We start from the raw sequence: 15,521 nt of genomic DNA, 5'->3' as shown, positions 1-15,521 counted from the left end.
GATGGCAAGTTTCTTAAATTTTCTAAAACAGAACTGTACATCAATTGTAATCAAAATAATTAAGAGTAATAAAATCATGTTAATCGTCATGAAGAATATCAATATATAGTACAATATACATATTTAAATTTAATTATGCTTCTAGCGACCCGTTTTAGGAGCGAGTGCATAGGGAAACCTTGTACATTTCGGGTTCGCATCGACAGGCCCGATCGAGGAGAGCAACGGCGATACCAGCGTCGAGGCCAGGCGTGAAAATGGCCAGACTTAACGGGCCTTCCCATCTCCTAGCTAATTCCACAATTCCATAGACCTGATCTGCAGTGGCGTGCGTGCAGAGGGTCACCTGGGGCAGCTTGTTCCTCTCCTCGGTTCCGCGCAATATGAACTGTAGGACTCTGTAGGGACTCTTCTCACCGATTTCAGGGCTTCCGTTGATTTTGGTAGAGGAATACAAAAGAACATCCGGTAGGCCATGGTACCATCTGCAAGAACTTTTGTTCCTAGGTTGTAGACCAGCCATGTATGTGCCTGCTGCGAAAGTAGGTACTCCAGCCTGTATTTCTTGTTGAGAGCTTAAATGACTCTTTGGTATTAAAACGTCGGTGTTACCGATTATTAGAATCGATAAATAAAATCCGTGATTGACCAGGAAACGACCAACCAAGATAAGTAGAAGCATTAGGCTCAACCAAATTAGAAACCTTCGACCAGAGCAACGCATTGCTCTTTTTTTTATATAAAAGATTTTTCTGGGCTCTTTGGTAATCATAATCGAGAAAATGATTTTCCATATTACAAACGTGATGAATTCATTGAACTATTACTTCTGCGCTGCTGTTACCCAACTAGGCAGCGAGACCGTCAATTTCCAATCAATACAGCGCAAGCGTGTTTGGCCTCGATCAATTTGTTAGAATTTACTTTTATAAAAACAAACATGTCAGCTCAATTTAAAAACACTAAATCTAAATTTTCTTTAACCATGGAATAGAAACAGACAGACTTAAAAAATTGAAAGGAAAAACTGACAATGTTTTCAATTCCGAATCTGTGCAAATGTCAATCATACTCGCAGCATATACAGTGTATCAATAAAATATTTGTACACTTAGTTTTTTTGCAATAACTTTAACTGTTTCCATTAAAAATCTACCATGTACAGTAATATGTACCTTAACAATTTTTAATAATGCGTTATAAAAAGCAATACAATAAATATGTGTTGTCAGTGGCGATAGTGCGTGTTGTGCGATAGACAACTACCACCATAAATTCTCCGTTGAACGCAGAGGCGGCGTGTGCATGTGCGCACGTGCCTGGTTGAAACTAAAAATCAGTGGCACACGGCATATCCCCTTTTGACTTGCGGGTAGTAGCGTACGTGTTAATAAGTTTGTAACCTTCATGCTGAATTTCTGACTATCTTGTCAGTCTGCGTGATACAAATAGTAATAATTCGATGATTATCAGACTGTTATTCCTATACCAGAATGTATGACTTTACGTCGGTGCAATACCTACATTGTTTTTTTAAAAGGACGTAGGTTCAAGAACTTTTACTTTGTATATTTAACATATTTTATTATTATAAAATAATTCTCTAATAAGAAGTGTTCTTAATAATTGCAAATAAAGGTTATATTTATCTTAAAGTTTAAATTTATCTTGTACAGTTTAAGTTTATCTTATTATCTTAGTTTCTATAATTAAATTTAAAAATTTGCAGAATTTCGTGACTGTTATTCAAATTGCGTACGTATGTATGTTATTACACGTATTACATTTATAAGTTAACGTACGTTTATGTTTACAAGTAATCATACATCTAATGGTGTCTAGTGCGATATATTTAACCAAAAAGAGCGATGAGTTTCGTTTGCGATGAAATGTGTTTAACATTTTCGTGATTGATTCCAAGGCTGTGTTCTAATTTTAGTATACCGAAGAGAAACCATTTATATTACTATATATGTACATCTTTCACCGGAACATGCAACGAGCTAAGTCTATTAAAATTCAATACTACAGAGCCAGTAGTACCTAAATTGTTCGCAGAGTTAAACGGATTCTTTCGTTCTCTTTTCTAAACACCATAATCTCTCGAAATTAAATCTTATTCTGCTTTCCTTTCCTTTCATTCGTGATGTGCGAGTTAAGTTTATTGTTATGTGGAGCATAAATTGTACTTAATATCGATGCGTCGAGTTGAGTTCAATGATCGTACATGTATATATTATATTATAGTTCAACAATACATGTTTATTGGATGGTAAATAACGTATGAATATTAGCGATGACTTCTGTCCAAAAAATCTTATCTCTTTATTTTTTTAATATCATTCGACATTTATGGAAAAGTATTATGTAAATAATTATTTCACAGTTTGTAGCACAAGTTTCATTTTGCATACTTGTTTCGATCCTCAACGTCAAACATGTTAAATAGTTTATATTTGACCTACTTTCAAAGTTCTTGAACTTGCTTCAGCACCTATTATTCGATCACTCAACAGAAGTTAGATTACATTTTTATTTTATATTAAAGTAACTGTATATGTATATGTATATTCTCTATATTGAAAAGAATATTTCAAGAATGAGTAATAAATTTTTTTGAAATATTCTAAGTTTGCATTTACAAGAATAACGAGGTAAACACATTTTAATAGTGAAACTCTCATTTTCGAAAATTTATTTGAAATTATTATCGAATAAAGTATACGTGTAAAAATGTATTTTAAATTAGGTAATTATGTTTTAAATATAATTAGAAAACAGCAATTATTTATATATGTCGATGATATAACTTTGTTGTAATTTTTTCAGTATTGTTTATAATAAAAAAGAAAAAATTAAGAAAATTAGCATTTTCGATATTTATATACGTTAAAATAGTTTCACGTAATTTCCATGAAAGTAATGTGTGTAGTGAGCGACGAAATAAAATGAAATGTACTTACATACATGTAACATGTGGGCCACTTTCAATGTCACTTTATATATTTCAAGTATAAGTTGCTTAATAATATCAAAAAGGTGGTGCATTATCATTGTGGAACATAAGTTCATCAAAAATAAAATGCTAATGTTAAAGTGGATTTTTTTTACATATTTTTTCTACGGATTATTTAAGTATTAGAAAATAGAAACGATAAGATCACAAGTGGTTATATACATTATATGTGTATTATTAAAGATAAACATACGTCCTGTGATCTAACGATCTTTGTATTGCTAATGAAAAAGTAAATGAATAAATAAGTTTAAAAAGGAAAATCAGTAAATATGATCGCGTTAAAATTTATAGTTGAAGTGGCCTTGACCTTCGTCGATGAACGTGCCCCTTTTTCCAACACCGCCAACCCTTGGGGACATAGCGACACCTGCTAGTGGTGTGGTAGACGTTGCGAAGTTGACAACTGTGCCGTCGACCACGATTGGATGCACTCGTAAGCAACATGTCGGGGCAGAAATGTACAGGACATTCGGAATCCACAAGATACATTTTACTCGTAGGAACTTAGTATATCCTAAATCAAAGGAGAAAATTGAACATCGTGTTACTGAATTTCACATAAAAATGTCGGAACAACAGAAGGACAACGAAAATGAAGATGATGATGATGATGTAGTTTGCGCGATTGGTATGACCAATTTAATCGGTTTTTGTTACACATATGTACAATCAAATATTTCAATATTTATGAATTAAATTGTGGTACCGAGAATGCACAAAATACAAATTAACAATGTAGGATGAGATATGTTTTATTCAGAGTAGAAAAGAAAGCGATAAGTGTGATTTTCTTTTTTTTTTTTTTTTTTTTTTTTTAGCAAATTGTCGTTTAGTAATTTCATTGATAAATGTTATTAAGAATAAGATACATAAGTAAGACAAAAATCGGTTGGAAGGAAAATTCTTTTTTTATGTAATAAATATTCTAATTTAAAAGTGAATTCTTTTTTAACGTTAAAATCTATGATTTCTATACAACCATATCGTAATATTTACCATATAGGCCGAATACATTAGCTGTCGCGTGATTTTCTCCTCCGTCATTTTTTGGTTCCACTTTTACCGTTCAACGGTTATAGATAGGGTTACCATACGTCCCGGTTTGACCGGGGAAGTCCCCGTTTAAAAGTACGTTTCGGTTGTTGATTTCGTGATTTTTAAAGAGCTCTAAAGTGTACGGAATTCTATGAATAAATTAAGAATAGAAAACATTTCTTAAGAAAGTTTTATCTACAGAAAAATATGACTTGACTCCCAAATAAATTGTTGCTCTACCTTTAATTACCATTTTCTTTCATTTTATGTGATTTTTTAATTACTATAATAAAAGTACACTTTTTCAAAGAATTTTTCTTTTGTTCTTTCATTTTTTGTACTTATCTCAGTTTAGTGATGAAAATATATGGTAACCCGAGTTATAGGCATATTAAATCGTAACAGACGTTCTATAGAATTTTTCTGCTTCGACCTTAACACGTTTGCTGTTACGGGTGTAGCGAATAGGCATAAGTACTTACATGCAGTATTACCTTATATGCCAGTGTCGACAATGTCTGTCGATCGATCGGTCACATCAAAAGTACTTTACATATTATTACATACATTATAGATATCTCTAAGACTGAAGTTATGAAAAAAATGTTAATAATTAACAATATGCACAAATTAAGAAATTATATCTCGTATTTCCTGTATTCGGTAAAAAATTTACTAAATTTGTTTTGTCAAAAACTCTGTGGAACTACATGATATACTCTATATGTTACATAAAATATAAATATCTGCCTAAGCTTGTGTCAAACATTGTTCATACAATAATTGTAGCTTTAAAAATAAAATTTGCCTTTTAATATTAATAACAGGACTGCATAGTTTGGACGAGTAGTGATAATTTAATTTATTATTCTTAGATGCACCTACAACAGTTTTGGGAGAAATTTCTCCACAATATAAAGTGATTAGAAATTTTGAAAAATCAACAAAATCCGTAGCTATTCAAACGTTGATTGGACTACCATTGCGGCTCAGAGTTTTACCATCCGTTAAAGATATTGTTGATGAAAAAGACGAAAATTCAACAAATGTAAAAGGATTTTCTACAATCTGGAAGTACATTAGATTTTTAGGAAGACTATCGCTTTCGTTGTTCGGTAAAAATAAATGGGTATCCTTCTTTTTATTGATAGTTTGTAATTGGTATTAATCTTTTATAAATGGTTTATTAAATATGTACATATTTCCTTTTTCCGAAAAAATTTTAGTATAGAAAATTCAGACAATTTGTTTAATTATGCTTAATAGAATAAATTAATTAATTGAAGATTTGAAATCATATTTTTAATATTATTTACATATTACAGGATTATTATGGTTACTCACCATTTGGGCTATTGTTGGTGCAGTAGCTTTCTGTGCCACTGAAGGACGTCGAGAACGTGAACAAGTAACAAAATGGAAGAATATGCAGAATCACTTAGCGGTGGGTTTAGCAACAGAATTGAGACAGTTACGTACAGAAAGAGAGGAAGATGTAGAGCCACTTTGGAGTGAGAAAATCCAACAATATGTAGCGAAACACGAAGAACTTTTGCTGGTTGCAGTTAATTCTGGATATAACGAAAGTGGAAACAACGGACAACTTTGGACATTTTCTGGTTGCATTCTCTTTGCTCTTTCGCTTCTCACCACTCTTGGTAATTCAGATGAATCTTTTTCCTAATTATTTTCAATTGTTGTGTCCGCGTATAAAATCGATTGTAGCCTGGTTAATACTTCGAATTTTAGTTTACAACTTCACGAACATATTCTGCAGATGTATTGCTATTGATTTATGCAAACAAATATCGATTTTTTCGACTATCACAGTAGGGGGATCCCCTTAATAATTCTTTACATATGTGCCGAATACGCTGTACAGTTAGACGCAAAAGTTTAGATACACCTATCAAACTTAAAATATTTAAAAGAATACAAAGGTTTTGAATATTTTATAGGCATTAATTTATATATTGGTTAAAATTAGACAGATTCTGAGAAAAATGGCGATGTTTCTTATAAATTAGATACTGAGCCATGATTTTTAATTTACTTCGATTTGTTTTAACTTTTAGGTTTTGGTGCTCCGGTTCCACGAACGACATCTGGTCGAACAGTAACCGTTATTTTTGCAGCAATTGGTATACCTGCGCATTTTCTTTTGATTATGAATCTTGGTCTTTTGTTGGCAGTACGATTGCAGAAATATGCTATATCCAGAAAATTAGTTAAATATGATCAAACTGTTTTACATGATTTGGCGCCAGTACCCAAGTGGGTTAAAATAATACCCTTTGTTTGTGTAGGTAATTATACATTCATGTGAAATACATACGTATGTATATTCTAACTTTCATTCAGGATTCACCTTTTAACAATGATAACATTTAAGAATGAAACTCTTCTTTTAACATTACAAGAACCGGCCGAGTCACAATTACATCAAGCAATTTTCAAAATCGTTATTAATCAATAGGTTAAAAAAAGAAAGTGCAAGTAAATATGTCTTACAATAAATAAATATGAAATTTAATTACTGAAATATAATAAAACAATATTTGCTATTAGCTAGGAAATTTACGTGAACGGTCTTGTTTCTGTCAGCATTGTAAGTAGTTGTATTTTTTTAAATTATAGGCAGCTACTATCTACTGGGAATCCTGTGTTTCGGGATAGCCAGATCCAGACCAATTGCATCAAGCATTCTGTTTCCTCTGGATTTCACAGCTGCTGGTGGTCTTTCAACAATAGTTGGTTATGTGCGAATATTATACGGTCTTTACTTGGAAGGTGCAGTGACTATCACTGCTGTTGCAGTTGCAGTATTGCGTGTATCAGCTACACAGAGTTTAACCAACATTGGTCTCAAATATGGTTTATTAATTGAGGCTTAAATTTTCACTAAATGTTTCATATCTTAAATATAATTATAATTGCTGTTCTAAATTTTGTGTTGTAATCTACAACCACATAATAAAATAAAAAGTACAACAATAAACATTTACAATATTTGGAATAAATTTTATAAAAAGTTATTAATGTGTTGAATAAAATTATTTTATTTCCTGTCAATACCAAATATTCTAGTTATAAAATGTACAATTACAAATGATTTTGTAAAGCGTGGTCTCCCCCTTATAACGATCTCTAAAAAGTTGATGTCGATATTTTGTCGCACGGTCAGCTTGTATCATGTGTGGTGTGTGTATACTGTGTGTATTTAGTACATGCTAATGTGTGTGTTTAGTATGTTTAGAAACGAATATTGCCCCCTCTTTGCCTTATCACTTCTTGATATCCCACCAAGAGTTAATGCGGCGATGCATCGACATGCACACTATATGTATTTATATTTATATTTATTGGAATTTTTACAAGCAATAAATTTAATGGGGTATTTAATACATCAATTATATACATACATAAATTTATTACGATGAAGATAATAAAATAAAACAATTATGTTTAACACATGATCATGAGTATATACATACTCTTACATATGTATATTGTATAACAATACAGTATGTTATGAAGATAAAATAACCTATGTGCATCTTAATATATGTATTTCTAAAAAATAGAGTGTACTCTCGTACCCATGCTTCAGTAGATGATTTAAAAGAATAATTAATGTAATGAAAAATGTCAAGAAACTGGAAAATGTTTAGAATGTATTATTAAAATGTTTGTATATTTGAAATTTTTCGAGAGAAAATGAGATTTTGTAAAGTATTGAGATTCTAGCAACCTTATACATTTTATATGACAGATGACTCGCAGAATCTATTTTGTCAGTTATCGAGAATATATAATGGTAAAAAAGGCATTAATTATTTAGAAAGAAATAAAATCAGTTTTATAAAATAAATTATTTGCATGCACTATTATTAATTACATTTAAAAGCAAAATAATTCAATTAACAAATTATTTTTATACATTATAATCTTATGTTTTTCTGTTCTCTTATTCATTTGTATCATATAGTTGTAGAAAATGCTAGCAACAACAAAATATTAAACTTATGGATTTGTTTCAAACAGTGTAGAATATAGGATGTAATGATAAAACAGGTAGAAATATTACAGTTTACATGCTTTATTATACAAATAATATATCAATAAGTAAAGTATTACCTATTAATTCTGAATCTTCTGTAATTATTTTTTTATAGATGTATTCTATTTGTGAAGTTGCATCAATAAATTTGCATAGAAATAAAATAAGCCGTAATTTGCGTCCACAATTACTTTCTTTTTAAATTTCAATACGATTTATAAAGTTGATGCGCGTCGGGTCCTTTTATACGATAGTTACTTTTGCGTTTATATTTTTTCATTTTATTGTTTCTACGAAATCATAAAGTCTCCAATATTAAAATAAAAATATTTATGACATTTTATGTCTTCTCATTGTGGTAAGATCTTCATTTCTTGAGTTACTATTTTTCATTTCAGAATTATTTTGAGCTTTATCTTCTGGACTTTCAGGTTTAGAAGATACACAGTCTTCATCAGAAATATCTTGATTGCCTAATGCTATCCGTATGGATTCCACCAAATTGAGAGGACCAGTATAACTTTCTTTAGTTCCTGTAAGTAAAGATGTAAATGTTTCTGTAGGACAATCACAAAACACAATAGGACAAAATACATACATTTTTCTGTTAACAAAGCTAAATTTTATTGAACTGCAATAATTTCTGTTTCCCCCTAAAAGTTGACACTCACCAATTTTAAATTTATCCAAATATAGCTTTCTTGATTTTGTTAAGAAGGCCATTATTTTCATCATTTGGTTCATTCTGCATATTCTGTTTCGCTTGAGTTTTTACCTTCGGACCTGCCGAAAAAGTACATACAATCTAAGAACGAAAGAATTTAATATAAAAAACTCTCGGATTATTAAGTTAATTCATTCAACAATTTGTTAATATTTTATCTTTTCAAACTAGGAATTTTATTAATATGAAACACTAATGAAACGCACATATAAAGTTTCACATAATTTATTTAACGAATAAGTGCAGGTACACGTAAGGAAACTCAAGCGACACAAAAGTCTAATTTTACGCGACTTTGTGAGAAACAATTATTTAAAAAATTGTACTTCAACAAAAAAAAAAAAGGATATGCATGTTTTATAAGTTATGTGTAACCATCACTGTTATTATTCATGTTTATTCTTACCATCTGTTTTATATGTTATGCCATGTATACTTCCAGGTGTGTCCTCTTCTAATTCTGCATAAGCTTGGAGTAATGCTAATTGTTTATCATTTAATTTTGTAGGTACAATAATTGTAATGTGTACATAGTGGTCTCCATATCCTGCACCATTCACCTTTTTCATTCCTTTACTGTTCAGTCGAATTTTAGTATCGGATGAAGTACCAGGTCGAATCTGTACAGTATGATCTTCATAAACGCCTTCTATTCGTATTGTACCACCAAGTACAGCTTGTGATAATGAAATTTGTGCATTTGTGTGAATGTCTGGACCATCTCTTCGAAAGTATTTTGATTTTTCCACGTGGAATGTTATAAATATTTCTTTGTTACCAACAGCCATTCGAATTGTTTGACCATCTTCCACACCAGCTGGAACTGGAACTGTTATCTTTTTACGTTGTACCTATTAAAATGACATTTTATATAAAACAGCTACTGTGTCTATAAATACTTATTAGATTTAAGTAAATTTGAGCATTTTTAATTAGCATAAAATATTTTTGTACCATCTGTCCTTTTCCTTCACATTCAGTACATGGAAACTTAACATGCACCCGGCTACCATGACAGTAACGACACGTGGAGCGCATCACAAAAGGACCAGTACTAATTGTTTCCATTCCAGTTCCATTACAATATGGACACCTAACTGCTTTTGTTCCTGGTTCACATTGTGAACCTGAACATTTTGGACATGTGTCTACTACATTTAGTTGAATATCTTTATTTATTCCTCTGGCAGCTTGAGAAAACGTTAAATTCATGACAACCTAAACAAGAAAAAGTTTATACTTCACTAACATATAATAATGTAATAATATGTATATTTGAATGTATATGTACCTCTTGAGCTGCTCCAAAACCATACTTTGATTCTGCAAAATCTTCAAAATCGTTAAAAACAGTACTCTGAAACCCAGCTTCTCCAAATATTTTCCTAAATAATTCTTCTGGATTAATTGAAGACCTAAACTGCCAGCTTTGGTTAAAATCTTTGGCATGACCACCATGTCCCATTCCCATTTGTTCTGATGTTGCTCCCCATGTATCATATTCTTTTCTTTTGTTATCATCACTTAATACTTCATATGCCTCTGAAACTTCTTGAAACTTTTTACTTGCATCTGGATCTCCTTTATTTGTATCAGGATGATACTTTTTAGCTAACTGATAATAAGCTTTTTTAATGTCTTTAGCTGCAGCATTTTTAGATACACCCAATATATCATAATAATTACGCTTTAACAATTTACATGTTGTATGTATTCCTCTTTGAGTTTGTATTGAATTTCCTACAATGTCTGTAATTACATTTAAAAAATTATTTTAAATTTAAGTAATTCTTTTAGGCATAATAAAAATAGCAAAGTATGTACTGATAAAACATGTTATGTAGAAAATATTTTACTCTTATATCTTTGCACTAAGTTATATATTTGCAACAAATATTAATAAACTACTTGGAATTTATAAAATAATTTTTTATACTTTTACACTATTATTACAATAAGTTATAGAATGAAACAATTAAGAAATTTATTTTTGAATTAAAGGACTAAGACTAAGGAAGTGCAAAGAACTAAAAGTAAAATGACATTTTCATTTCATTGTACAATTTGTAAACTTTTTTAAGATCACTTTAATAAGTTTCAAATGTTAACGTAAAATTAATCGATATTCATACTATTCTATACAAAATAAGATTTAAGTAATCAAAATCTACTTTAAGGTAATTATAAACAATTGTTACTAGAAAGGAAAAAAATCATGTGTCGCTAAGTGTGCGGTTATGTTCTGTTTCGACAGTTGAAATTTTCGTGTAATTAAACAAAACATTTATTATAAAACATGCAGTCTAAAATGGAAAATTTATATGATATACCAGAACATATTTAATATATTAATAAATTCATGCATTATGAAAGAAAGCATGATGTAATCTCTACTCTTTATGGTCAGAAATATACATTACATTTTCTTGTTTTTTTTGGATTCCAGTTGCCGACACCCAATGTTATTGTTGTGAAAGGTCGGTGACACGAAGTACATCTTCGTGCAATAGCACAAGATAATTTATTTAAATTACTATTGCTGATTAAATCAATAGTCTTTGGTCGGAAAACGATTGCCAGTCCTTTGCCGGTCGCCATGTTGTACAAGAGACGCATGGTTGAAGTATCACGTGTTATATCGAAAATAAAGTATATTTTCTAGAAACGACACATATAACTAGGTACATGTCTATATACCAACCAATCCATGTTAAACACAAAAGTACGGTTACATGTTGTCATGAATTTTTTCAAACTCATAATATTTGTTGATAGTCTCGAGATTAACCTATATAAAAGTTTAGATTGTTATCTCGAATATTTTTAGAGCTATTCTATGTTAAAATTTTGAAAAATTAAACGAAAATGAGCAAACGCGTCACCATTTCAGTATCAATATTTCGACTTTATTTAAAGATGATGTTTTGTTCGTGTACTCAGTTTAGAGCTGAAGATATGCTTCTTTCAAATATGCATACAAAATTTTATTTATTATTAAAAAATTATAAATTTAAACTTACTATTGTTATGGTCCAGACCGTAAAGGCAGGTACGCAACGACTTCTTTTGTGGGAAACTCTAGGGTACAATCTGATTATCTTAAAATTAATTGATGTCCAGCTCTGCACGTACACTGTAAATATACTATACAGGACCGCTCCCGAAATTGCTCTGTATGAAGTGGTCAGACAAACGGGAGCATGAAACAATATTAGAACTGTAAACTACACCTATTTCAGCAGCGGTGGGGCACTGTATAAATGCAGTAGTGTAATTCCCCGGACTAATTGTAAGAATGAGAACTATGTTTTGAAGATAGGCACGGGTTGAAAAAGCAATCGATGGTACGAAACGCTTCACGAACGGTACCAACACATGTCTACCTGCGAACCTACTCTCCCACACTACCATTATTCCCCACTCCTTTTACGACTATTGACGTTATTTGCCCCGACCGCTGCTTTTGGCTCAGCTCAGAGCAAAATAGACACCGCAGTATCGTTGCTCAAGTAACTAGATGTGGCCTACTATTCGAATATCGCTCCGTACTTCACGATTGGCTTTGAATTTAAATAAACGGACTTTACTTTTTTCCAATTTAATCGAGCATGGGAATACTTAAATATAATTACTTTGTAAATAACTTAGATATTCGAATGTACCTTTTAAAAAGAAAATTGAATGTGAGAGTAAGTAACAACGATTGTATATGCTAATAGCTTTATTATTCAAATACATAACGAGGACTTTTACAATATTAAAAAGCAATTAACCAAACTGTTTATAATTAATAATCACGAATGTTAGCTGTAAAATCTATGTAATAACAATTTTAAATGGAAGCCAACATTTCATGATAAATGTAATAAATCAAACATTTCATATTCCACTCTTTTCCACTGTTATGCTCATGACGATGCTAGCAATCACGTTGCCATTTTGTCTGAAGTCAGATTTAATATTATAATCGCCGGGTGACAAATCTTTCATTAAACCGGATATATCACAATCTTTACACTTTTGTTCGCCCTAAAGGATAAAATTTACGTATTAATATTTCAATTGATTAATCAAGTGTACTTATCTTCCTAGGTGATAAAATATGACTTTTTATAATTAGAATTTTGTTTACTTAGGAAATAAAAATAATATAGTTAGTTGTAACATTTTCCTTTGGTATAAAAAACAGAAAGTGTTGGTTACAAATAGAATAAACTGATGCCCAGTAATCAACACAATGAAATTAAAAAAAATGTACATACAACTTCCATGTCACATGAGTTTATAATTAAACAAAGAAAAACATATCGAATGTAGAAAGATTGTATCATAAAGAATCCTGCTGATTGTTGGTTAAGATATAATTAAAGAACTATAATTATGCAATTGCACATAATTTGATATAATAACTATCATTATCTTCAATGTCTAAAGTTATGAAAATTAAATAAAAATTTATTTAACTAAATAAAGATTTTTCACTTTCGACACTGTTACTAGTAAAAATTTTGTCCTTTATAATTATAGATTATTACGTCGCATAAATCATACCTATGATGTAACTCAAATTTTTTTGACCATCTTCAATAACGATCATATGATAATAATAGTTAAGTTCATTTGTGTAGTTATTAACTATAGTTATGTTCAAACATTATACAATATCGTGACTTACTTGGAGTATGGAACATGAGTCGTCATCAGGCTCTGTATAATCCAGCATCCCACAAATACCATAGTCTTCGAAATTTTTCATGGGTTTATCAAGTTCTTTAAAAACTTGGGAAACCACTTCATCTTCTTGAAAAACCTGTATTTCAAGCTGAAAATGAAAAATTATTATTAAGAAAATTAGAATTATTAGAAAATTATTAAAATATTGATATACAATAGCGCTAAAATATTATTATATAACACGAAATTAATCTGTTTAATTTAAATTGATACCTCTATTGATTCTGGACAATCCTGCTTAATGTTAATAGTTGAATCAACAAGATTATTTTCAAGTTCATATGTCCATGAGTCGATAACATCGTTGCTTGGAATATCGATATCGAAGGTACGTATTGTTGCTTTAGTTTCAGACTAAAAAACAGAAAAGTACATATCAATTACTTAGGTAATATTTTGCATATACAAACATAGATCAGTTTTAAAAGGACATTAGTTGAACATTTTAAACGAATCTTCTAATTAGTAATAAATTAAATTATTATTACTGCAACACTAAAAAATACATAGTGACTTCAACTTTTCGATTCAATTTTTTATATTCTGTGTAATTCAATTTTAGTTTTTTATATATCATTTTGACCAATTTTACAAATTTCGCTTAACACCTTCGCTGCTATCTGAAATCAAAAAGGAGCATGCCGAGTGCCACCAATTCGTAGTTCAGCCAGGCATCTAAATATACACACACGCAGCGTCTGCGTTCAACAAAAAATTCGTGGTGGTAGTCGCCTATCGCACAACGGTGCCATCGACTTTCAATGTGACCGATCGACACGCACTACGTATCGATACTGCCACACAAGATGCCGCATGCGTTGCTGCTGCGGCAGTGAAAGTGTTAAACGTTGAAGTAAACATCGAAAAAAAGTGTGGTAGAAAATGATCCAAATGGTTGTACTGACATCTAAAATTTTTACGAGACATAATTCTATAAGTTCCAACGAATTAGGAAAGTATAATTATTTCCAAGAAATACGATGGGAAAGTTGTAAAAAACAATCGACACAGGAAGGTGCAGAGTGTAACAAATCGAAAGTTGCTGATTTTAAATAATCATAATTTCTAAACGAATGGATAAAATGGAAATATTTAAATAATATTTTGTAGAATAAAAGCCTATATTTTGATCGCATGTAAAAAGGTAAAAAAAATTAATTAAAGACCGTAGAAAGTGATACATTAACAATGCAGATATTCCCGAAAAATATGTTTATAACTATATTAATTGTGCACAATTATGTTTATACTAATTTTTACCTGGACAGGTGTCCATGAAATAATGCATAGAACAGAGGCCAATAGTAATTTTATAATCGACGACTTCATAACGACGGTTTCGTAACAGAAATTGTGTTCACTTGTTAAAAAAATCTCAATGTTCTCCAACTGATGCGCGGTTCATATTTAAAGCTCTACACGATCCTTTGTGGGATGTATTTTCGCAATGATTGGTTGTCTTAGAACAATAAACTACCAATAATTACGTATTGTTATAATACTATTCGTTGAATGAAATACATTGTGTTAATGATTGCGTGACAACTTTGTCGTTTATTAAACACGAAACCGTGGGAAATAAAATTGCATGCGCAGAAAAAATTGTCTATGATACTGTAGGAAATACAAAAAGCAAATAAGATATGTTATTATTAAGCTTATCACGAACAATCTGTAGGAAGTTACGTTATTGCTAACTCGTTAGTACCTACTATCTATTCCTTTGTAATTTAAAATGAAATAACAATACAAATTTTACATAAAGTAATATTAATATACAATCATTCATCAGTAATATACAATAGAGTGTAGCGTTCGAAGTAAAATCGCTTTCCGATATTAAAATTCGTAAAAAATTATATTGCATCATTAAAGCAAACAATATAAATTTATAGATTAAAAAATTTCTAATATTTTTTAAATTTATTAATTGAAAATTTTTAACATTT

The 15,521-nt window shown here is 30.5% G+C and overlaps 4 protein-coding genes across 5 annotated transcripts in view; 1 reads left to right on the top strand and 3 right to left on the bottom strand.

Moving 5' to 3' along the window:
* Positions 1 to 793, bottom strand: part of LOC108572060 (beta-1,4-glucuronyltransferase 1-like) — a 2,502-nt gene extending 1,709 nt beyond the window's left edge. The window contains exon 1 of the mRNA XM_017934247.1: positions 179 to 793. Within this exon, the coding sequence (XP_017789736.1) occupies positions 179 to 772 (594 nt within the window). The 5' untranslated portion in view covers positions 773 to 793. The remainder of the gene's footprint in view (positions 1 to 178) is intronic.
* Positions 794 to 1,343: 550 nt separating this feature from the next.
* Positions 1,344 to 7,015, top strand: LOC108572048 (potassium channel subfamily K member 10-like). The gene is made up of 6 exons (XM_017934233.1): positions 1,344 to 1,380; positions 3,311 to 3,647; positions 4,930 to 5,169; positions 5,380 to 5,712; positions 6,130 to 6,360; positions 6,692 to 7,015. The coding sequence occupies exons 2-6, from the start codon at positions 3,335 to 3,337 to the stop codon at positions 6,946 to 6,948; spliced, it is 1,374 nt and encodes a 457-aa protein (XP_017789722.1). The 5' UTR covers positions 1,344 to 1,380; positions 3,311 to 3,334; the 3' UTR covers positions 6,949 to 7,015.
* Positions 7,016 to 8,348: 1,333 nt separating this feature from the next.
* On the bottom strand, positions 8,349 to 12,163 carry LOC108571989 (protein tumorous imaginal discs, mitochondrial-like). 2 transcript variants are annotated; one of them, XM_017934163.1, is made up of 7 exons: positions 11,859 to 12,163; positions 11,259 to 11,496; positions 10,130 to 10,587; positions 9,793 to 10,056; positions 9,245 to 9,689; positions 8,786 to 8,897; positions 8,571 to 8,647 (listed from the first exon to the last, which is right to left on the bottom strand). In XM_017934163.1, exons 2-6 carry the CDS (start codon positions 11,452 to 11,454, stop codon positions 8,797 to 8,799), a joined length of 1,464 nt encoding a protein of 487 aa, XP_017789652.1. In that variant the 5' UTR covers positions 11,455 to 11,496; positions 11,859 to 12,163; the 3' UTR covers positions 8,571 to 8,647; positions 8,786 to 8,796. The 2 variants fall into 2 exon arrangements, with proteins under 2 accessions (XP_017789651.1, XP_017789652.1); XM_017934162.1 differs by lacking the exon at positions 8,786 to 8,897 and having other exon boundaries at positions 8,349 to 8,647.
* A 554-nt stretch (positions 12,164 to 12,717) lies between these two features.
* LOC108571935 lies at positions 12,718 to 14,939 on the bottom strand. The gene is made up of 4 exons (XM_017934092.1): positions 14,833 to 14,939; positions 13,786 to 13,926; positions 13,514 to 13,660; positions 12,718 to 12,867 (listed from the first exon to the last, which is right to left on the bottom strand). Exons 1-4 carry the CDS (start codon positions 14,899 to 14,901, stop codon positions 12,718 to 12,720), a joined length of 507 nt encoding a protein of 168 aa, XP_017789581.1. The 5' UTR covers positions 14,902 to 14,939.
* Positions 14,940 to 15,521: the final 582 nt, after the last annotated feature.

This window comes from Habropoda laboriosa, unplaced genomic scaffold (genome assembly GCF_001263275.1).
Source record: "Habropoda laboriosa isolate 0110345459 unplaced genomic scaffold, ASM126327v1 scaffold67, whole genome shotgun sequence".
NCBI classification, from domain to species: Eukaryota; Metazoa; Arthropoda; class Insecta; order Hymenoptera; family Apidae; genus Habropoda; species Habropoda laboriosa.
Note: the sequence above shows the minus strand (reverse complement) of the source record. Positions and strands in the feature narration are given on the sequence as shown.